The sequence below is a fragment of the Pteropus medius genome, unplaced genomic scaffold (genome assembly GCF_902729225.1).
Source record: "Pteropus medius unplaced genomic scaffold, Ma_sr-lr_union100, whole genome shotgun sequence".
Classification (NCBI taxonomy): Eukaryota; Metazoa; Chordata; class Mammalia; order Chiroptera; family Pteropodidae; genus Pteropus; species Pteropus medius.
The window spans coordinates 4,718,559-4,740,620 of NW_024350927.1; the positions used below are offsets into that span (position 1 = coordinate 4,718,559).

At 56.0% G+C, this 22,062-nt stretch overlaps 1 protein-coding gene across 1 annotated transcript; it reads right to left on the minus strand.

Moving 5' to 3' along the window:
* Positions 1 to 554: 554 nt before the first annotated feature.
* Positions 555 to 20,968, minus strand: DRAXIN (dorsal inhibitory axon guidance protein). The gene is made up of 7 exons (XM_039842209.1): positions 20,844 to 20,968; positions 8,644 to 9,107; positions 6,175 to 6,365; positions 4,978 to 5,089; positions 4,556 to 4,645; positions 2,974 to 3,063; positions 555 to 1,156 (listed from the first exon to the last, which is right to left on the minus strand). The coding sequence occupies exons 2-7, from the start codon at positions 9,095 to 9,097 to the stop codon at positions 1,044 to 1,046; spliced, it is 1,050 nt and encodes a 349-aa protein (XP_039698143.1). The 5' UTR covers positions 9,098 to 9,107; positions 20,844 to 20,968; the 3' UTR covers positions 555 to 1,043.
* Between the last annotated feature and the right edge of the window lie 1,094 nt (positions 20,969 to 22,062).

A 22,062-nucleotide genomic window follows, 5' to 3' on the forward strand; every position in this document is an offset into this window, starting at 1 on the left:
TTTTTTTAAGTCTATGCTTTCATGACATTCTCCAAGGGCATAAACTATAAAAGCTAAAGAAGCCCTGGGCTGGAAGCTGTCAGGGCAACTCCAAAGTGCATGTCCCAGGGCCACAGGAATCTAAGGAACACGTCATATCTCAGAATGCCAGCTCCCAGGGGGCAGGGGCCCATCTGCCCAAATCATGGCTTACAAACAAGCAGGAGCTTAATGCAGGTTGGGTTTTGTTTTAAAGATACCTTTTTCCAGGGAAGAAGAGAGCAGTCACTCATTGCAGTCTCTCCCCAACGAAAGGAACTACCAGGGAACACGTCTCTGTCACTGAAAGCCATGGAGAGCCTGGAGTAAGTCCTCGGCAGCAGAGGAGCAGACTCGGGTGCTCTCAGTGGGGTCCAGGGACCCGCAGCATAAGCAGGCTCAGGGAGCCTGTTGGAAAGGCAGAATCGACTGAATTGGAATCTGCATTTTCGCCAGACCCCAGGGGATGCGTACACAGGTTAAGGTTTGAGGAGCATTGATCTGGGACCCTAGACAAATCATATGACTCAACTGTGCCCCGTTTTCTCTCCTGTAAAATGGTGACAGTGCTTACTTGAAGAGGTCATGCGACGGCTAAGTGGAATAAGGTATGCCCCGCGTTTAGCCCAGTGCCTGGTACATAAGCGGTGTTCCGTATTCAGCTCGCGCCCTTGGGTTCCTTATCTCTCAGGAAGTTTGTGTTTCTTTTCCGCAAAAACCTCTTCATTTAAACCCGAAGCTGTTGCAGTGCTGCAGTCGGTCAGTAGAGGGCACTCTCGACATTGCCATCGCGGAGCACCCGGGCATCCGGACGCGCAGGCCGCAGGAGTCCCCAGGGGCTGGGTGCTGGGTGCTGGGTGCAGGTGAGCTGCCGCTTGGCTCCTGCGCAGGCAGTTCCCCAGCGCAGCCTCGGTCTTCTGGTCCCCTATTCGCTCTCCCACCGCTAGTTATAAACAAATTGCCGGCTCCTCCAAACCTCCCGCACTCAGGCCCCAGGCCAGCGGGGAGGCGCCTCCCGTGGGGCGCTAGACGTTGATGAAAGATCCCTGGTCGCCGTTGGCTGTCTCGGGCTCCACGCAGCGCCCCTTCCTCCGTGTGACCCTGCGGTTCCGGTGGAATTTCGCATAGCAGCGCAGCCCTGAGCGAAAGGAAGCAAAGGGGTCAGGGGTGCGACTGGCCAGTCCCCTCCCCATTTTCCCCCCAACAACCCGCACCTTCTGGGACCCTTATACCCTGTCCCCATCATCCCCTTCTTTATTCTACCCTACAACCAACCCAGCCTCCACACAGCAGCCTCCATGAGAGGGACGGATGAACAGACGCAGCACTGGAGATGTTTAGGGCTATGACCTAGAGGTCAAGGACTGAGGTTTGGTCCCAACCCTGTTCCAAGCTCCCTGGACCGGAAGTGCCTCCTGCCCTCTCTGCACCTCGATCTCCTCCGTGCAATGGGGCCCGGCCCTGCACACAGGTACCAGAAGGCAGCTTCCCAGCACCGTCCAGCCCCACCCCTGCCTGCCTCCATCCTCCCGGTCTCCATTCACGCCCCCCACAGCCCTGCAGCCAGAGCGAGCTTTTAAACTCCTACGTCAGAGGATGTCACTCCCCAGCTTAAAATCTGCCTGCAACTTCCATTTACAAATCAAATAAGGCCGACAAGGTCCCTGAGTGATCCTCCCGACCAGCTTCTCCCACCTCCCCTGTGCCAACTTCCCTGTGGCCACTGCGTGCCAGGCCCACTCAACACACCAGCCGTGTTCCTGCCTGAGGTCCTCCCTTCTGTTCTGCCTCTTGCCTGGGACTCTCCTTTCCCAAGCCCCCCATCTTCAGGGAGCTGGTTCCAATGTCCACTTCTGTCCATCTTTTCTGAAACAACTCCTTGACTCATCAGACCTCAGAATTATTTTCTTTAGTCTCCTTATTACTTTCTAAAGACATTTATTTATTTACTTACTGTCTGCTCAAGAGATGAGAACACTAACTGGATATTGAATGATATTGAGGAATCACCGTTCATTCTTGGTATTTTGTTTTTAGAAGAATTCTTATCTTTTAGAGATATATACTGAACTATTCACACATGAAAAATCTTTAAACTCTTAGGAGTTGCTTCAGAATCATATGGGAATGGGAAAGTAGGCAGGGGAGAGATGACATAGGCAGGCAGTGAGTTGGTAATTATTGAAGCCGGGTGACGGAAAATGGTGGTTCATTATTCTGACTACTATTCTGACTACCTAGTATATGTTAGAAATTTTTCAAAATAAAAATATTCCTCTCTTTTCTAGCTGTCTGAGTTTCAGCAAGTCACTTAACCTCGCTGTGCCTCAGATTGCCGATACATAAAACGGGAATCATAATGGCGCCCTTCCTGGGATGGCTGTGAGGATCAAGGAGACAATGTGAGCAAAGTGTTGAGCGCTGAGCCTGGCACGCCTGGGCACACTTGAGCTGGAGGGCACCTGCCGCTCGAGGTGGAAGCGCAGAGGAGTTAGAGGTAGCCAGCTAAGTGCATCCTTTCCTGGGGCATGCTGGGAATTCCACCCCCCAGCCCAGTTATCACACTTGGAATGCTTCCCCTGGGACAGAGTTCTGGCCCGAAAGCACCAGCCTTCTCAGGTTTGATCTTATTTAAAGAGATAGGCTCTTCTCTCCTCCCTTCTCTTGCCTCTAGATCTTGGGAAATCATGCCAGCTTGTATTTCAAGAGGTGAAAAAAAGCAAATTGAGAAACGATGCCAGGAATCAGGACGAAATGCGTTCACAGATTGGGAAGGCACCGAGCAAAGCTGTTCTCGCTTAGGGCTTCAGCTCTCAAGGGATTCTCCCACCGCCTCCTTCGCCACAGACCCCTCAGTCCACCCTCTACAGGAAACCGCATCCCCCACTCGGCACAGAACCCGCTTCAAGGAGGAAGGGAGGTTTCGTGGTTCTAGGGGCACGGAGGAGCCCTCACCTTCCACACACATGCAGTCGTCGAAGCATTTGTTGTTGAGGCCCCGGTTGTGGGGTGTGCAGAGATGCTCCCGCAGGTCGCAGCACGTCCCTGCCGACACAGCGTGCACATGTGGTCAGCCGAGCTGCGTGGACCCTCCCCGCTGCCCTCGTCACAGTCCCACTGGACGGAAGATCCATCATCTCTGTGGCAGGGTCGTGCCCTAGCAGGGTGGGCCATCTGGTGCGCAAGGCTCCCAGCCGGAACCACCGATGGATGTCATGGCCCAGGCCCCTGAGGGCAGGAGGCAGAGACCCCAGCTGCCTCAGATGGGTTACTGATTGATTATGGGAGGCGTGAAGGTGGTGTGGGATCACCCCCCAGGGAAGAGTGGGTGGAACAGCTGGGGGCTGCAGGGTGCGGAGTCAGCTTGGAGCTGGGAGGGGCCTGAGGGATCATCGACACCAACATCCTCTTTTGACAGATGGGCAAACTGAAGCCCCCCGCCCACCCCGCCTCAAGCAGCAAGATCTCCCAAGACTGGTCTAAGGCAGGGCCTCGCCCACCAGGGAACCAGCTCTCAGAGTGACTGTCCAGTTGGCCCAAACTCCAGGCTTTTCTTTTTGCTCGGGGTGAAAACAGTGGTTTAGAAAGAAAACAGCCTGTCAGGGAGCTGGTGGTCTGGTTTATTCAATGCCAAATGCTAGTTCGGTTGCTGTTTTGTAGAATATTTTGGCTGCCCAATTAACAAGGGTGGCACCATGGGAGTGGACCACTCCTATCTCCTTCTGGAAGGCATTTACTGTCCAGTGGTGAGGAGAGCAGGTGGCTGTTAGCACCTTCACAATGTCATACTGATCCCATGTCACACTGTACTGGAGCAGTCGCAGCCAATAACTGGCTTGGTGGGGGACCCGGGGCCTGGACATTTCTGCGCAGGTGGGCCTCCTCTAGCAGGCTCTTTGCTCTGGAGCGCCCCCACTGGGCTGGCTGAGACTGCGCCACAGCTTTCCCTGTCCATTCCTGCTTCCCGCCTTTTATCGTTCCCAGGCCTAGCCCCGCCCCCAACCTCCTGCACATCCAACTTCACTTCCTACCGGCTTCCTGGAGGTTCTGACTGACCCAACCAGGGCCAGCGGGTTAGTCAAAACATTAGGCCCCTTGTTTTTAGACTATCCTGATGAGTGCGGCTGCTGTACAGGTGAGGATGTCATTGAAAGCAGCCACAAAAAGCCCGGCAGTGTCGTGATGGGCCAAGGACCAGATTTTAGAAGGAAATCGAGAGAGGGGTGACCCTGACTTAAGGCGGTTTGGGAACATGGTTATGAACCAGGCCGACTCAGGTTTGAGATACTTCCTAGCCTTTCTAAGGCTCAGTGTTCTTTCCTGAAAATCGGAGACGACAGTCTCTTTCTCTGGGTTGCCCTGAGGATCAAATAAAGTTCAGCGGCAGCTCTCGCTAAACCGGTAGCTGTGCTCGCTATCACCGATCTGTCCCTAAGGGTCACGGACCCACAGGCACGCCTTACATGCCTGGGAAGGTCCACCCCGCCCCCGCCAGGTCCCCCAGCCTCATGCCCTGAACATGATGCTGGTTCGGTACCTGGTAGGCAGTCTTGGTGATGGTCACACGGCTCCCCTTCGGCTGGTGAGGTTTCGTTAGCATCACTGGAAAGTTTACCCCGGTTTTTCTCTGGGGACAAGAAGATCTGTGATCAGAAGCCAAGGCCCATGGAGTAGAAAGGTTAAGCACATGGATGCGGGTGTCAGAGTCCTCACACCGCCACTCCCGCAGTGTGGCTCGGACACTCCTCCTCGAGTTACCTCTTCTCTGAAATGGGATCGACAGCGGTGCAGACCTAACTTTTTTTTTTTAGGGTAGAATAAGTTGATACACAGAAGACATCTGGCACATGATTAGCTCTCAACAGCGGCAGTTCCACTGGGGTGTCCATTCCAGGGCAGACACCATGCCTTGCCCCACCCCCACTGTAGGTCGGGCTGGGGGAAGCACGGTGGACGTACCTTTCTTTTTTGCAGAGGGCCAGACCTCAGGTTTTAAGTCCTCGTAATCGGTCCAGTCAAACAAGGCCATGTCCAGCGTGGGCATCACGTCTCCGTCAGGCCTGGGCTGAGCCTGCAGGAGGTGAGTAGACAGGAGGAAGCAGGAATGTGGGGCTCCAGGGACAGAGGCAAAGGAGGGGCTCCCCAGAGGCCAGTTCACCCTCTGCTAGAATCCCAGCCCCAGGACACTGAGATAGCCACCTGAGGTTCCCGCTCCAGCAGCCACTTGGGCAATTTTCTCCCTGTGCAGCCACCAGCTCAGCAGGATTGTGCCTGCGGGCAACTGATGCAGAGGAATTGTCCATAGGCCATCATGCCTGCTCAGGGTGCCTACACCCAGCTGGAGGGAGGGAGTTGGATGAAGCCAGTTGCTTGCTCCCCTGCCCCTTCTCTCCCCTGCACAAGTTATCAGCTCTCTGCGGCACCACTGAGGCCACGGTCGTGGCTTGGTTCCATTCACAGCCCCAGCCAGTCGTCTTGCGGCTAGATCTGCACATGGTGGGCAACGAAGGCAACTTCTGGGGCTGGGCGCTCTACCGATGGCCTTCGGGGGGCCTGCGACGGCATGGGTAAACATGTGTTCCTTGGGGATGGTCCATAGCTTTTATTAGAACCTCAGAGAGTGCAAGACCCATAAGGGAATAAGAAAGATCTACTGCTAAAATTTTTTTCCTCTACATATATATTTTATTAATCATTTTAAATGATATTGTTTTTGAAAAAAATTTAAAGCCTCACCTACTTGCCTGCTCTCTCCATCTTTTTTAAAGGTCTGAAGCAGGCGTTAAGTGTTAACTCATGCTTGTTAATTACTGGTCGGTACGTGATTTTTTACATTATCATTATTCTCTGTACTTTTCAGTATGTATAAAATTCTTCCCCAAGGGCTTTGCTCTTCTCAGGGCAGATACCAGTGTGCTGAGCTGGCACTGGCCTCCTTGGCTGTCCCTAGAGTGAGCCCCCAGGACCTCCTTCTCCTGGATGGTGGCAGTCCTTCTGGGATGGCGTGCCCACCGGGCTGTAGCTGGGCTGACGGGCATCAGGACACCTGGTTTCCAGCCAACCCCCGTGGCCTCTACCAATTCCCTCCCACCCCTGTGCCTCATGATGTGGTCTCAGGGACTCTTCCAGCTCCAAGGCCATTCTGAAGCCCCTTACCTGGGGCCACAGGGATGTGACAGGCAGGATCAGGGACTCTTCCGTGGCAGGTGCTGCCTCAAAGGTGGTTAGGTAGAGTATGGTGGGGGCCAGGCTCGTAGAAGATTCCTCCATCGTGGTATCTGGAGCCTGGTCTTCAGAGAGCTCCACTTTCTTCATCAGGGAGCTGGGACCTCGGACCAAGGCTCGGCCTGCGACACGGAGCGAGAAACACAGGCTTTATCTGTTTGTTACTCCATATGGGCCCAAAGCAGAACCCACATTTCCTCCTGCAAACAAGGGAGTGAAGAGTGGGTGGTAGGGACCATGTGACAAGCCGGTGGCTCAGTAAACACCCTGTTGCCCACCCTCTTGGGGAGGTGGAAATGGGGTCTGGGTGGGGGGAATGTCTTGGATGAACTTGCAGTGTTGCTGAGGAGACCGCCCAAGAATTCTTCCTCTAAAGCAACATTCCAGCAAGTCCAAGTTGGGGTTAGCTGGGTGTATCCAGGGGCGTAAGTGCAGCAAATGGGAACGAATAGGATTAACTATAGCAGGCTTTCCGGAGGAGGTAAAATTTGAGTAGCGGGGCAACGCGATGAGGCTGAGAGGCATTGCAGGGGGAGAGCGGAAGCTCATGACACGCAAGTGAATGCTTCTACGTGGCGATAATCATCGCCCTGTTTATTGAGCGCCGCTGGTTGAGGACCCGTTGAAGGCCTGCATTCAATGCTTTACCAGCATGATTTCACTTAAGCTTTGCAGGAGCTCGGGGAGGTAGGTACTTTTAGCCTCATCCACGAGAGGAAACCGAAGCACAGAGAGGCAACTTGCCCGAGGGCACACAGCTAGAGAATATTGAAGTCCGAATTCCAACCCAAGTCCACCTGAGCGCAAAGTCAATACTTTTAATCACTGATGTCGCCTTCCAAGACACATGGGCATGAAGTAGGGTGAGTATGATGAGGCAGGGTTGGGGTGGTTGGAAACAAAGTGGCTTTGAGAGAAGACCAGGCTCTCCTTGCCTCTTTTTGTCAGGCAAGCTCTGACTTTCAGGTTGGTTGGGTCAGTTGAGGTCACCTCATCCTCCAGAAAATAATCCACTCCATTCATTTTCTAGGCTTCACAGCTGGTCAGCAGGGCTAGGCCTGGTCTCCAGAACTCGGATGTCCCCTCCTCCCCTTGCCTACTCTCTTGGGAGGGACCCATTGATCCACTGGAGCTGGGAGCCGGAGCTATGCTGAGCTGAGTTTATGCCCCATGTGTTCCCTCTGGCTTGTCCTCAAGGATGTCAGCATCCCCTCCTCAACCTGACATATGACCTCCACGAATGGGGGAGGCTGAGAGTCTAAGTCGATCCCCTTCCCCCACCTGCCAACTGTGTTCTGCCACTTGGAGGGTCTTGGCAGGCCTGGCAGGGAAGCAAGCCCTAGCTTGCCGGGGATAGGGGGTGAGGCTCCACCACTGTCCTGCAGGACCCCTGCCCCATCCATGCTTTTAGCACTAGACCTGCCCCTAGAGGCAGCCTTGTCATATGTAGAGATTTGGAAGCTGCCAAGGTTGCCTATGCTCATGTGGGCTGGAGTCCAGGTGAGTCTGGGGAGGAGCCAGCTGGGCGGAGCTGCTGGGACAAGTTTGTTGAGAGACTGAATGGGCAGAGAGAGGAGGAGGCTGGGTCCACTGGGAGGCTAGATGCTCACAGGGATCCGGGAATGTGGAGGAGACATAATGGAAGGTGAGGAGGGCTGTGGCGGTTGGAAAGCACCCCACGAAATAAGCAAGGCAGAGGATGTGACACCTCTCCTGGAACTTCTGTGTCCAGGTTTAGGTTAGCAACAAAAGAAAGCCAAGAATTAACTCGTAACAGCTACTCATTATCCCTGCCACTTGCCAGGCACCATTCTAAGCACGCTCGTGTCAAGTTGTCTCTGAATCTACCCTCACTTTGCAGAGGAAGAAACTGAGGCACAGGAAGGTGACTTGCCCAGGGCCACGTAGCTAGCAAGCGGTAGAAGCAGGATCTGAACCTGGGCAGATCGGGCTTCAGAATCTAAGCTCTCAGGCCCTGTTCTACACTTGCGAGCTGCTGTGCTTGGCGAGCCCTCGACTGGTCCAGCTCTACTCAGGAGTCACAGTGGATGGATGTAGGCTGGATACAAAGCAGAGCTTCCTGACCTAGGAGGCTCCTCTATTGATAAGACTGAGCTGCTATTGCCACATATCCCGCTCCTCCTCCCACGCTCCGCTCCCAGGCCTCTCCCGGCCCCCTCTCTTCCTAACCTCTGCGTTTAGTGAGACCCCTCCTCTCCTCTGGGCATCCACTCCTGCCCCTTCCTTCCAGGAACTCACACCATTGACACTCCCTCCCAGCCTGCCCCTGAAGTCCCCTGGGCCCTCTGGGTCTGAGCCCTCTCCCCTAAGGGCCCGCCCGTCCCCCCCCCGGCTTTCTTCCATTGCAGGACCCCTGGCCGCTCCCAGACCTCCAGCTACCTCTGTGCAGTTTCGACCTCTCTCTGCGCCTCTTGTGCTCCCTGCCACGTTTCTTCACCCTCTCTGACCCTGGAGACCGGTTCTCCTTCCCAGGGGAGGGCAGTGCCAGCCCCAGGAGCAGACCCTTGTCCTGCAGCAGCAGGCCCGCGGGACTCTTCCCAGGCAACGGCGCCCCAGCCCCTGGCAGCCTGGAGGCCTGCCTTGTGGAGGTGACCACAGCGCCATCCTGGACCCAGCTAGGCATGCCGGGACCCTGCTCCTTCTTGTCTAGGCCCCGCCGGCGGTGGTGGCCGGCCTGAGGTGTCCGCAGTGCTGGGCCTGGGAGGCTGATGTGATTCTCAGGGAGGTTCCGAGCAGAGGTTCCGGGTCCCAGGGAGCCTGCCAGGCTCAGCTCCAACAGCACCAGGAGAGCAAGGAACAGCATGGGGGCAGCTTGGGTGGTGGGCCCAGCCATGGGCTCCTCCCTGCAAGAAAAGCAGCACGTGAGGGGGTAGCTCAGCAGCTTCCCTCCGCTTCCCCACTCCCAAGCCCCTTCACTGAAGTGATCACAGCCCAGTGTTTCATGACGGGGATGGAGCGGGGCTTTGCCCTCCAGGGGACACGTGACAATGCCTGGAGACACTTTTGGTTGTCAAAACTGGGCAGTGCTACTGGCTCAACCTGGTGGAGGCCAGGGATGCTGCTAAACACCCCGCAATGCAGAGAGCAGCTCCCTACGACAGACTCACGGGAAAGACACACGAGGCTGAGGCTGCGAGCTCTCGGTTTAAATAGTTTAAGCAGCATCTGGGTTTCAGATTAGTCCAGAATCCCTTTCTCTGCATAAACCTCTGCCCTTTGCCGAGTCCCCTAGAATGAGCTGAGTCCCTCCAAGCTTAGAAATAGGCCTCTAGTCCCCAAGACTTGACCCAGAGCCTAAATTCAAACAAATGGAATAGCATTTGAGCACGTGCCATAGGCAGGAGTCGTGTTCAGCGTTTTACATGAATTTACATCACTTCGTCCTTTCGGTAACTCTCTGGAGTGGCTCCTACTATTTCTGAAGGAGAAGTTAAGGCTCGGAGAGGGTAAGTCACAGCGATGAAGCGGCATTTATGTGCTCCGAACCCATGTGGCTGTCCCGAGACAGCCCAACTCTGTCCCCACTCCTTTCTTTTCCTCTGAGGTCTGAGCAAGTTTTGACAAAGCACTGTCTCTGCTGGGCTGAAGGACTCCGGAGGCTGGACTCTGACCCTGCAGGGTGGGTGGGGTGAGCTGACAGCCTTCCGTTCCCCACTGGAAGCAGGGCCTCCTCAGGGGACCACTGCTCTCCCCCAGGACCTTGGAGCTGAGGCTCATGAGGTCTGTACAGGGCTGGGGGATGGTGGGGGTGTCTGCCAGGCTCTAGAGTCCACCCCCTGCAGCCCCTCCCCCCCAGCACCCACCCCTGCACCTGTCTCATGGCATCCAGACAAGTAAGTAAGTTCGGCACCAGGTTAGCCAGGCTGATTGAATTTTTATGGACTCCCTGGGCCTCCTGAGTATTCCATCAGGCTCACAAAGGTGCTTACACAACCATTTCCCTGTGATTTATGGCCATGGACTTGCCCAGGGCTGAGGAAAGGTTGGTGGGCTCTGATGATCCCTGGACGTCTCCCTCCAGCCCTCTCAGTTCCTGCAGCTCCCACACTGGCCATCCCGCCCGGGGTTCACCTTCAGCCAGCCCTGACTGAGGGGCCCTTGACACGGGCAGGGATATGGGGTGGGGGAGGCGGAGTCGGAGCTGGACCAGGCTGATCCACTTGGGGAGGGCTGGAGGCGGGGTAAAGGGAAGAAAACAGCTTCTCCCCGCCTCGCCTGGTCACCGGCTGCCCTCTACCCCGCTCTCTCATCATCCCAGCCTGACGCTTCCTGGTCCCCTGGGAAGCTGGGGTCCTGGCCTCCACTGCCCTCCATTCTGCTCTGGGCTGGGAGAAAGAGGCTGTCCCATCACTTCCCATGTTGTCCTGTGTCCCAGCAGCCACCTGTATATCCTGGGTGAGCCTCAGTGAGCTTCGGTGTGGGACCCTGGGATGGGCTTGCTGTGACAGCCCCCCATCTTATCACACATCCTTCCATCCCTAAGATATCAGCTCTGCAGCCCTGGTCCGCTTTCAAGTTCACCTCACGGGCAGCAGGAGGCTTTGCCCCTTCAGCTTTACCTCCGGCCTTTCCATAATGAGGACTCTGGGGGCTGAGGCTCATGTAGCCGGGTGGAAGGAGGGGGCCCGTTTTAAAGCGCTGTCAGGAAAGCAATGCGCCCCGGCCAGGGTCCCCGCAAACTCTGTTTCCAGGCCTGCGGCGGATGCTGGCTCGTCTGCGGGCTGGCGTTTACCAGACTTCACCCTCCGCTTCCTGTGACTGAGAAATGCTTTGAGCCTATGTCGATGGTGTCCGTGACCCAGCCTGCCCTTCAGTCTCACAGGGGAAGTGACAGCCTGGGAGAAGGCCACAGGGAACCCCCATCAACAGGGACCCCACGAGGTGTTGGCCAGTGAATGGATTCCCAATCTTAGGGTGGGGAGGAGCAAGGCAGGACACCTAAAAAATGCAGGTGAAGGACCAGAGGGGTAGGCAGGCCCACGGGCGTGCACGGGCAGCTTGCTGTCCCTGTGGACACGCACGAGCCAGCCTCTGAGCTCAGTGACCGACCTGAGCACTGGTCTGAGAGGACAGCTTCTCCCCTGCAGAGCCAGGAAATGAAGCCGAGCCCCACACCCCCTTGCATCACGACCCTTCCTGTACTTGCCATCTCTTTCCTGCTGAAGTCCTGTTTCCAAGACCCTGCCAATGGCTATGGACCCCAATTTCAGGGCCACCTTTGTTCCTTCCCACCCTTTGCACCCCATGAATCATGCGCACAGCCTGCCTGGGGCAGAGGAGAGGGGATTTCGGTGTGCCATGCTGGTGCACCTGTGTGGGGCCGTCACTCTGCCCAGACCTTCTCAGCGCCATCCTGCCCCCAGACCCAGCCCATACTGCGGCCAGATTACTCTGATCATGACCGTCTCCTGCTCAAAGCTGTCCATGGCTCCCTGTTGCCTTTCCTTTTAACCACAGACTCCCCGCTTTGGCACTTAAGCCCTCGTATAGCGTGGCCCCCGCCTGACGTTGCAGCCCTGACTTCTACTTCCCCACTTCGCAGCCAACGGAGACCATTCCCTGGGCCCCAAACAGGCTCCATCTCTCCTGTTTCTATTCTCCGTGAGCCTATTCCCTCTGCCTGGAACACCCTCTCCTCTCCACCCTCATGTCTCTCTGTCCAAATCCTACCCATCCTTTGGGCCCCTTCCCAAACGTCCCCTCCTCCAGGAAGCCTTGTTCAGTCCCCCAGTGAGATGTGCTCCCCTCTCCGTGCTCCCACGCAGCTTTGCCCGGGTCTTGACGACCTCACATGCCATTTCGTGCTGGGCGATCAGCCTTTCTTTAAAGCCCCTGACTAGACAGGAAGACCCTAGGGGGCTCTGTCTCACTTTCCCACTGTTCCTTCTGTTCCTATCAGATCTATAGGTCCCTGCAAATAATAGGCACTGGTAACTATGGATTGGAATAGAAACGGATGGAGCATGATTGAACTGACACCTGAGCAGAAGTTCATAAATATATTCTCAGGGTGTGTGGGGGCTGGGGTGGGGGGAGAGAGGATGACAGAACACTGGAGTGAGTGCTCGGGGACCTGGCACCACTCTGCCCTGACGACTGCCTGAAGCTCTCCCTCCAAGCCCATAAGGCTTGTACACAGATCTTGGCACAGCTCAGCAGTCAAGATGCCAGCCTGGCAGAGAGCCACTCAGGAAATGTGGGCTGCTACAGAAGTCGTGCCAAGGATCCACAGTGACGGAGGGCTCCAACCCATTTCTGTTGCTCTGAAAGCCAGTTGGAGGCTGCTTTACAAAGCGCCAAGCATCCAGGCGAAAAGGGGCAGCAGGCGCCCCACCTCCCCCCATCTCCCGGCAGCCATGGATGGCTCTGCCTGTGGCTTACTCACAAAGCCTGCTCTTCTGGGGCTGGGTCTGATCCCCTCACCCCCTAGATTGGGGACAATCGACAGCTTGGAGTTGTCCCCACAAGAGTTGTTGAGGGACATCGGGACCACCCACAAACCAGAGATGGCTCTCTCACAGCTGAAATCCAATAGTGACTCATTAAAAGCAAAGCAAAACAAAAGCATCTTTATAATAGGAGCCACCACTCCCTTAGCAGCCGTGAAGCCCAGGCTCTTACTTATTCATTTTGCTCATTTCATCCATCTCTTATCCAATCTTCTCCACTGCCCTGCAGCACAGGTCGTTTTTCACATTTTTAAAATGAGGAAACTGAGGCTCTGGGAGGGCGAGCCACGAATCTGAGGTGACATGACTGGGGGGGTGGCAAAGCCCCACCTCAATGCCTGGGTTCTCTGTGCCAGTGCACAGGGGACAGACAGTCCTTGCTCTCCATCACCCTCGCCCTGAGCTGCACCAGGGATCACCTGCCTCCCCCACATAATCTCCTGTCATTGCTGTGAGTACCGTCAGGACCCAGTAGGGGGGACTAGGCACTGGAAGCTAGAAAGGGGAAACTGACAAAGGAGGGGGAAAGGGGCTTATCTCATGCCCTTATCCTGTCCCCGCACTGTGCAGAGTTGAGCTGCAGAGCCGTCTCTATCCAGAAGGCTGCCAGGAAGCAGCATCACATGCAAATGAAGACAATTAATCCAGCCTGGAGCCTGCTTTGATTCCTGAGCCCCTCCCCGCCATGGCCTTGCATTTGGGGGGGCGGGCAGGAGACTAGGGGAACTCCTGTTCCACCAGCCTGGCAGACAGCTGTGGAGCTGGGCTGCCACCAGGTGATCTGAGACAGCTGTAGGTCCTGCATCCCTGACTTGTCTACCAGCTCACGGGGTGCACGGTGGGTCGGGTAGGGGAAAACAGGAAGTGGCTAGTGGGGTGGGAGTAGGGCTGGCCGGGAGGGGTCCGGTGGGAATCCTGTGCCAGGGATGTCAGTGACACTGATTAAGGTGCTCAGTCCAGGCTGTGAGCCAGACAACCACCCACTGGGAGAACTTGGTCCATAGGCCTCCTCCCTGACCCTGGGCCTCCTCCTCATGTGTGAAAGGGACTGATTGGAGCCACGGCATTTGGTACAGATGTTTCAGGGGTGTCTAAGCATTTGATTCTAAACAAGCTTCTAAAAAGTATATTTTCAGCTGTTTTGACAACTGTAGTAAAAGCAAGACACTCCTGTTCTCTACCCGGTTTCAACGTGGGCACAGCCCCATCCTAACTTAGGCTTCTCCTGGGTCACTGAAGAGTGTTCCAGGGACGCAAGGCAGGCAGTTTAAAAGAACTGCTGCCATCTGCAACTACTTATTTACATACTCCAGGGTTTTCTGGACATGAATGACCAAAGCCAGTTAGAGGTTCAGTCTCATATTGACAGGTGCAACCGACATCCATTGCATTCTTTCAAATCATTGAGGACAGTTTTTTTCCTTCACTGATTTACTTTAAAATAAGGCAGTATTGTGAATTGGGGGGCTTAATCGTCATCACACAGCACCTCCAGGTGGGAGAAGCTGAAGACTCGGATTGTAAGTAGGATTTGAAGTTGCGTCTGCATAAGATGGAGAAAATTTTGATTCGGGGGAGAAATTATGGGTGTTGGTGTTGGTGCTACACTGCCTTTATCGGCTTTACGTATTAGGATTATGGGTAAGATTGCATGGGAAATGATTTACACTGCTCAAAAAAAAAAAAAAAAATCTGGAAGAGAGCAGGGGGAGAAGACCACTGGGCCATTGGGTTAGATGGTCTCAAGGGCTCTGCCTGCCAAGGGAGGCTGGGAATTCCTGATGCACAGGGACAAGACTCCTCTATCTGTGTCTCCAAATGACAGCGCCCTGTGGGGAGGGATGACAGATACTATCCTCCAGGACTTGGAGTGAGTCCCCAGGGGCTAGGGACGAGTATCGAGGTGGCATGAATTCAGAGGACATATTCATGAATATTAAAAGATAAAACACAATACATGATAACCACTGCATTCCGGGGCCAGCACCCCTCACCCCGCCATCCCCTGGTTTTGGAAGCACCGTGCCTTGCTCTCCGTCCATCTTTCTAACTGTGCCTGACGCTCGGGCACAGGTGAGACCCTAACCTGCCGGGCTGCTGAGATGAGCACCATGAGACCAGCACGGGGTCTTCTGGGGGAGACCGGAGCACTTCTGTCTTTCAAAGGATCTTCATAAAGGGATGCAGGGTGCCGAGGTGGAGGGTGCGGGGCCACAGCTCAGATCTCTAAACAATCCTTCCCATGGACACACCCTAACCTTCTTCGGCTCATAAGACACTTGAAGGCAGTCCTCCTCTGCTAAACGTTGGCAGGAAGGGACCTCTGACCCCTGAGAGGCCAAGAGACATTTTCAAGGAGATCTTGCGTAGGACAGATGTCGTCAGGGCAGGAATCACCTCTGACGTTGTGTCCCCACGCTTCCATGAAGACTTTACAGATGCTCTAACTTGGAACTGATCTGACAGACTCTTTTCCTCTGGCTCCTCCTCATTGCTCATTGGACACTTCCCGGAAGGGCTGGAATTAGAGAATGGAGGTGGCTGTCCCCAGGCCCTTTATCCGCTTTTAAAATAGCAAGGCCACTCTGTAGTCAGCTCTACAAAACTGGATTTCCAGTCGGGGCATCTTAGAGCTTCTGACCCCCTGGGAGTAGATTCCTGTCTTTTTTTAGAGGAAGATGGCTGACTCCCCCAGGGCTGAAAAATGGGTATTGATTTTGCTTGTTCAATCAAAATATTTGTATACTAGATGAGAGTGGCAGATAGGCAGGTGGATCCTAAACTCCTGGGCTGGGCTCTTCTTCCCAAGGCAATTTGGGACTAGACTTTGTCCCTCTAACCTCTCCCATAATCCCTTCCAGCATTGCACCTCTCCATGAGTCATAATTCCTTATCTGTGAAATAATGGGATTCTTAACCTGTCATGAGATTTCACTATTTAGAAAGTCGGTACTTCTGTGTGCTTTGCGTGTGGTTCCAGGTGAGGACGGAACCCAGGCAGTGTAGGTGGGGTGGGAAGCAGAGAAGGTGAGCTAACCGGTGGGTGGATGGGACCCGAAGCAGCTGACCTGGGATGTGCTCATTGGCAGCTGAGTCTTGAGTGTCTTGAGCTCGTCCCTACCTGTCTCCCTGCCTCCCTGTGGCTCTGCTCTCCCCAAAGTGTCCTGTCCAATAGGAAGGGGTCTCTCAGCAACCCCTAGGCCTTAGAACATCCAGAGCCCCATCTACCCCTCCACGGGCCATTGTGCCAACCTGGCCTTGCACAGAACGCTGCCTCTGTACCTGCGGAGCACCAAGTACTTCTTTGCAATGGAGACTGCGAGGGAGAGTGACACCAGGTGGTCACCACTTGCTGAGCCCCTCTGGGTGCAGGACCTGGATGCCATGCAAAGGAACCTACTCCAGTCTGAAGCGGGGACAGGATCCCTGCTCCTGGGGCATTGCCAGTCTGATTGAGGACAACAGCCCTGGCCCTGGGTAGGTCCCAGTGTGACAGGGGAGGTCCAGGTCTTGCCTTGGAGGATTCCTAAATGGATAAAACACAGCTCCTGCCCTCACGATACTCTTGGTCTAAGCAAGAAAGGCAAGCCCTGCCCCAGGAAGCCTCCAGTCTAAAGGAGAGACACCCTCTGATAGGAGAGACACAGTTCTGGCCTTGAAAGTTCCCAGATCATGGGGAAAATATATTCTTTGCTGAGGGAGCTTCTAATCTCTGGGCAAAGACACAGTCCCTGCCCTCCAGGTGTCCCTACTCTGACCTGGCAGAGAGGCCACACGTCTAATGATGGAATGAGACAGACATAACTATGCCTGATTCACACAGATGTCAATCAAAACCAATTGAGCCGAGCCATGGGAGAGTCCCACTGAGCAGAGTGGGAAGAGCTGTATGACCTTGGGCAAGTTATCTAACCTCTCTGAGCCTCAAGGTCCTCTCTCATAAAATGCTGGCGGATGCGAGGATGAGGGGAGGTAAAGCTATATGGAGTTAGTGGTACCCAGTAAGGGTGCAATAAACAGCAACTGTTGTTATTATGGTCAGGGGCGGGAGGCTCCCAGAAGCATCTGTGTATCTGCGTGGGCAGAGGGGCAGGCGCAGGTGGCCATGTCCTCAGTCCTTGGCGGGGTGATCGATGGCTTCCATGGGGCAGGGCTGGACAGGCCCAGGCCAGCCTGGAGGGGACTATTGTCTTGGCAAATGAGGTTTGGCTTCCCAGCAGGGGCAGCCCCATCTGCTTTTATTGTTGCCAACAGCAGCCTCGGGAATTCCCACCCCCCACAAAGCCTCACAAAACCTGTGTAGGGATGTTGTTGTTGGTGGTGGTGGTGGTGGTGGGGGGTGCTCCTCAGAGGCCTCATCCACCTGGAGGATTCCAGCTTTGTGCTCCCCTCCCAGGGTCCCACCCCCACCTCCTGGAGGACCAAGTCCCACCCCTACAGTCACAGGTACTCATCTCCTCCTCCTCTCTTCCTTTCCTAGGGCAAACCTTTCAGCCTCCCCACCCCCCATTCTCAAACTTCTTTATCTTGATGCTCAGAAAATTTGACATCACTTGCTGTTTGGTCAGACCCATCACTTCATCATTAAGTGACAAAATGCCTGCTGTCAGCTCTGGCAGAGGCCAGTGTGGAGCGGGAGACACCTGGAGTCAGACGAGCCTGGATGTGAATCCTGGCTCCAGCACTTAATAGCTGTGTGACCCTGAGCAAGTCAATTAACCTCTCTGGGCTTCAGTCCTACATCTGAAAGACGAGTATGTTTGTTTCAGTATCATGTATCGGGCATTTGCTAAGCTAGGCCTAGAGCTTTACATGATCTAATTTAGCCCTCTGAAGTGAACAATATTTTTCAGATAATAGCAAAAATGGCTCAACATCGGGACAAAGACTTAGGGGATTTGCCCAAGGTTACACAGTAGAGTAAGTGGTAGAACTGGAATTTGTACCCATGGCCATCTGACTCCAAAGACAGGGTCTTGATCACTCCTCATGCTACACTCAGTGACCAATCCCAGTGCAGATGCTGTGACTGTCAGGGATGACGCATGCTGGGGGCCTTAACTCTGAGCCTGGCACAAAAAGGGCCCCTAAAATCTTGTGGGTTCTACAATTAGTTCATGCCAGCTGCTCTTGATTCAGGCGGGGGCCTCATCCCTTATACCCCCACACCCATCCAGGGATGTGTACAGGTGACCAATGACAGGCCATGGTGCTGCAGTGTGGGGTGTTGCTCAAGCTGGGACCTGGCTAGAGGATGGACAGGGCCTCTAGTGGCAAGGATTCAGCCACCCACTCGGAGGCCTGTGCTCCACTGGGCACAGAGGCCCACTCGAGAGGAAGGGCTGGGGTAGGACAAGCAGAGGGCCTGGAGCAGCAAGAGAAGCAGGTGTCACCTAAAACGGGGGAATAGAAATGCTTGTATGATGCCCTCCTTGGTACACGAGGGGAGCTTCTGTTCTTCCCAGGCTGTGGAGTCAGGGAAGCCAGGGTACGAATCCCAGCTCTGCCATAGTTCTGGCTGAGACAAGTGAAGGAACTCACTCCCGGTCACATAGCTGCTAAGTGATCAGCTGGGATTCAAACCCATTCTGCCAGACTTCGGCAGTGACTTCCCTGTCTAGTCTGTTTTCTTTGCTTGAATCAGGCATAGAAATCATCTTATCTTCCAGAGGGACACAAAGCCCCCAGGTAGCTTGCTCCCCCTCCAACCTTCCTGGCCTTTGCTCCAGGGCTAACTCTGCCTCTGGCCTGACCAACAGGACCCAGTGGCACTCAGAGATAACCTGTGGCTTGCAAATTTTAGTTTATTCCTGTCTCCTTAACCAAAGATTCCATTTAAAAGAACAAGTATGCGCAGGACATCTGTGGTCAGGCGCTGGGACCACTAGTGGAACAAGACCCAGCCCCACCCAGGGACGTGCAGACATTGAGACAGGGAGGCCAGGGGGAACAGGAGGGCTTCCCACGGGAGAGGACATTTGACCTTGGCCTGCAAGAATGGGCAGCCTTCAACTGAACACAGGGCAGGGGGGGCACTTCAGGTGGAGTGAAGAGCCCTACAAAAGCTCAGAGGAAGTCAAGGCATGGCGATGATTAGCCTTTCATCACGGTTGAAACCCCAGACGTGGATGGAAGTGTGGCAGGAGGCAGGAGAGTAGTTAATTCAGTGGCAACAGGAAACCATCGAGGAGTTAGGACTTGGGAGAGGGGTGGATTGGTGAGGAAGGCAGAGAAGGTGCCATCATTTTCATGTGATGAGGGGCAAGGAGGCTCTGAGCAGGATTCCTAGGGGTCGCAGGGGTGATCAGCTGGCTTTCCTGAGGACAGCTGTGGCCAGAGAAAGCGGAAGTCCCTGGGTTTCGAGTTGGGTCTGTCTGCCAGGCGGGATCATGAGCAGAAGGCTGAATGGGGTGTGTGTGTGTCTGGCTCTAGGTGCCAGCTCTGGCTGAAAACAAAATCTCAGCCAGGAGGACCTGGAACTTGCCGGCTGGGAGAAGGCTCCACTTTTCTGAAGTGGCCTCGTTAAGCCACTTAGCCCACATCACTCCTGGGATGGTGTGTCACCTGTTATTGTGACATAAATGATGGTCAGAGGGTTTGGGTGATTACACAGCCGGTCCAGGGTCCGGCAAGATGATCCCCCCACCCCTCAGAAGGAAAGGAAATAGCTTGTGAGCTAGTGCCGCTGGATAAAAAAATCAGTGCAAGACAGAAGTTCAGAACTGGGGATGAGTCATCTGGACGGCTCATGATAAATGACCAGCTGTGGGCAAATATCGACAGCCACACCGATCTCATTTTGAAAGCCAAGACCCTTTTCACCCTAATTTTTAAACTCTGATTTTAGGACAAACAGAGGGACAGGGAGAGAAAGAGTGCCTGCAAGAATGCAAATGCCCGTGTGGGTGTGGCCGGCCTGGGGGTGACAGTGTTGGGAGAGGCGGGTATAGTCAGTCAGGTTTCCTACCGTATCTCTGCCCTTGATCTAGTTCACCCCTTCCGTGGAGCCCCCAACCCCACCCCACCCAGGGACCGTAGACTTCTTCACCGCCTTTGAGGGCGGACTGTGCTGATACCTTGCAAGCTTTTTTCCCTGCGTCTAAACACATCTCTATAAGTAGGTGCTATTTTTATCCCATTTTATGAAGGAGACACTGAGGCTCTGAGAAGTGCGTTCCTTTGTCCAAGTCACTCCGAGAGCCTATCTGCCTGACCCCAGAGAGATGGTACTAAATCAGTACCGGGGCATTTTCTTGCATGCCACCAGGCCGGGTGGTGGGCAGCGTGGAGGAGTGCGGTGGACCAGAGAAACCGGACAGAGGTGAAGGCCATGGGAGCACCCAGCCGAGCGAGGCAAGAAGAGTTGGTGGGAAACCCAAAAGCCCTCTGGTCTGAAACCGGGCGCCCGCAGGCTGCTGACACCCCAGCACTCAGAGGGAGCACGCGGAGGGAGGAAAGCGGGCAATGCGGACAGAGAGGGGCTGCGCGGGGGCCAGAGGAGGGAGCTCAGTGCCGTCGGGGTTACTAGGGTGCAGTACTGGTCCGGGCCTAGTGGGAGGGCGCGGGGCCAACGGCGGTGCTGGAGGGGTCACACCCAGAGCCCCCTCCCCCGCAACACACTCGGAAGGAGCAGGAGGGCACACCTGCCAGCTTTGACCCGGGGCTCAGGGAGTCTCCGAAGCTTCCTCGAATGATGGCAGACTGGGGTCCCGGGCCTGAGAGACCACCCGGAGACTCAGAGACAGAGAGACAAAGAGAGACCGGGTCTCAGAGGGAGGCTAGTGCCGAGGAGAGTGGGGCGAGAGCCGTGGCAGGGAGAGAGCGGTGAGGGCGCGCGCGAGGCAGTGTCAGAGCGTGGAAAAGTGAGTGTCCGGCGAAAGGTGGGCGTACGCGGGGCGGGGAGCAGAGCCAGGAGCCGACGGGAGACGCGGCGAGGAGCGGAGGCAGCGGACCAACAGACCCACGGGGCCGAGGGCCAGAAGCGCAGGGAAGAAAGCAGCATCCTCATCTTTAGCCTAAGACCCTCGTGCGCTCCGCCCCTGAGCGCGCCAGGTAGCCCACCTTTGTCCCGGCGCGCGGCCAGGTGAGGAAGGAGGGCGGGGCCGGGGGCGGGCCAAGGCCATGCCTTACCTGTCCGGTTGGTGGGGCGGGGGCCGAGGGACGCGGGACAGAGGGCCTGCGGGAGCGGAACGCAGCCTAGGGCCGAGCCTCGAAGCGGGGATCGCGCAGAGGTGCGCGGGCGGCAGGAGGATGTGCCCAGGCTGCGCTGGGCTGGAGGGAATGAGGCGGGGGCGGGCGGGCGGGAAGGGGGCGGGAGCGCAGGGAGGAGGCGGGGGAAGGGTGGTGGGGAGCGGGATCCGGGGCCCCCCGCTGAGGGGCAGCCCAGGGCTGGGCCCCGCGCGCTCCCGGCCGGCGCGCCCTCGCCAGCTGCGCTCGGCGTTCCGGGCCCGCTCCCCAGAGGCCTAGCAGCCGCCGCTGCGAGGGCGCGGGGCAGACAAAGGAGGCAGACAAAGGCGGGCGCAGCCGGGCTGTCGTGCGGGCACCGGGCGAGGCGGGCCCACTCCTCCCGGTGCGTAGGAGCCGCCTCGGCGCGGCCTGGGGCGCGTGGGACGGGCGGGGCGCGGGCAGCGGTGGCGCATCTGGAGCGGCCCCGCCGGGAGCAGGCGACAAAGGGTCACGGCAGGGGGTCCCTGGCGGACCCCAACAATAGATCGGAGCTGAGCTCTCAGCCGCGGCCGTGCCTCGCCCAGTAGGGGCCGGCGGGTCCCCAAAAGGATTATTCCGCCTAGGCTGTCAAATGGGACGGAAGAAATGCCCGGTGCGAGGGAGGCAGGACGCGGCACCGCGGGGCCTTTGTAGCCGCCGAAAGTACATGAAGTGGAGGGCGGGGCTTTAGGAGAGCTCGCTCTTGGATGTAGGGGTCTGGGGTCTTCAAAGTGCTACCTGGTGATATTTCGGGGCGCTAACGGCCGCATAGTGTCCCCCGCCCCCTCAGGAAAGGAAGCAAGACAATTCTACTCAACACACACACACACACACACACACACACCCACCACACGCCCAAGCACACATCAATATCAATACCACACACACAGTCCGCCTCTCGCCACGCCCTATCCAAAGTCTGTCTGATGCTTCCCAGCCCGGCCCTGCCGGGATAAAGCCAGCACCCGGGATTGGCTCATCCATCACCGCGCGGGGCGCCGTGTCCTGCCGACCCTGGGAGTCCGGGAATGCTGTGTTATGGGTCCCGCGGCCCCCATAACTCACGGCGGGGTCAGTGGGGCCACCGGCACTGCAAAGATCAAAGAGCAGCGGGGCGGGACCGGGAGCGCGCGAAGCTGCAGTC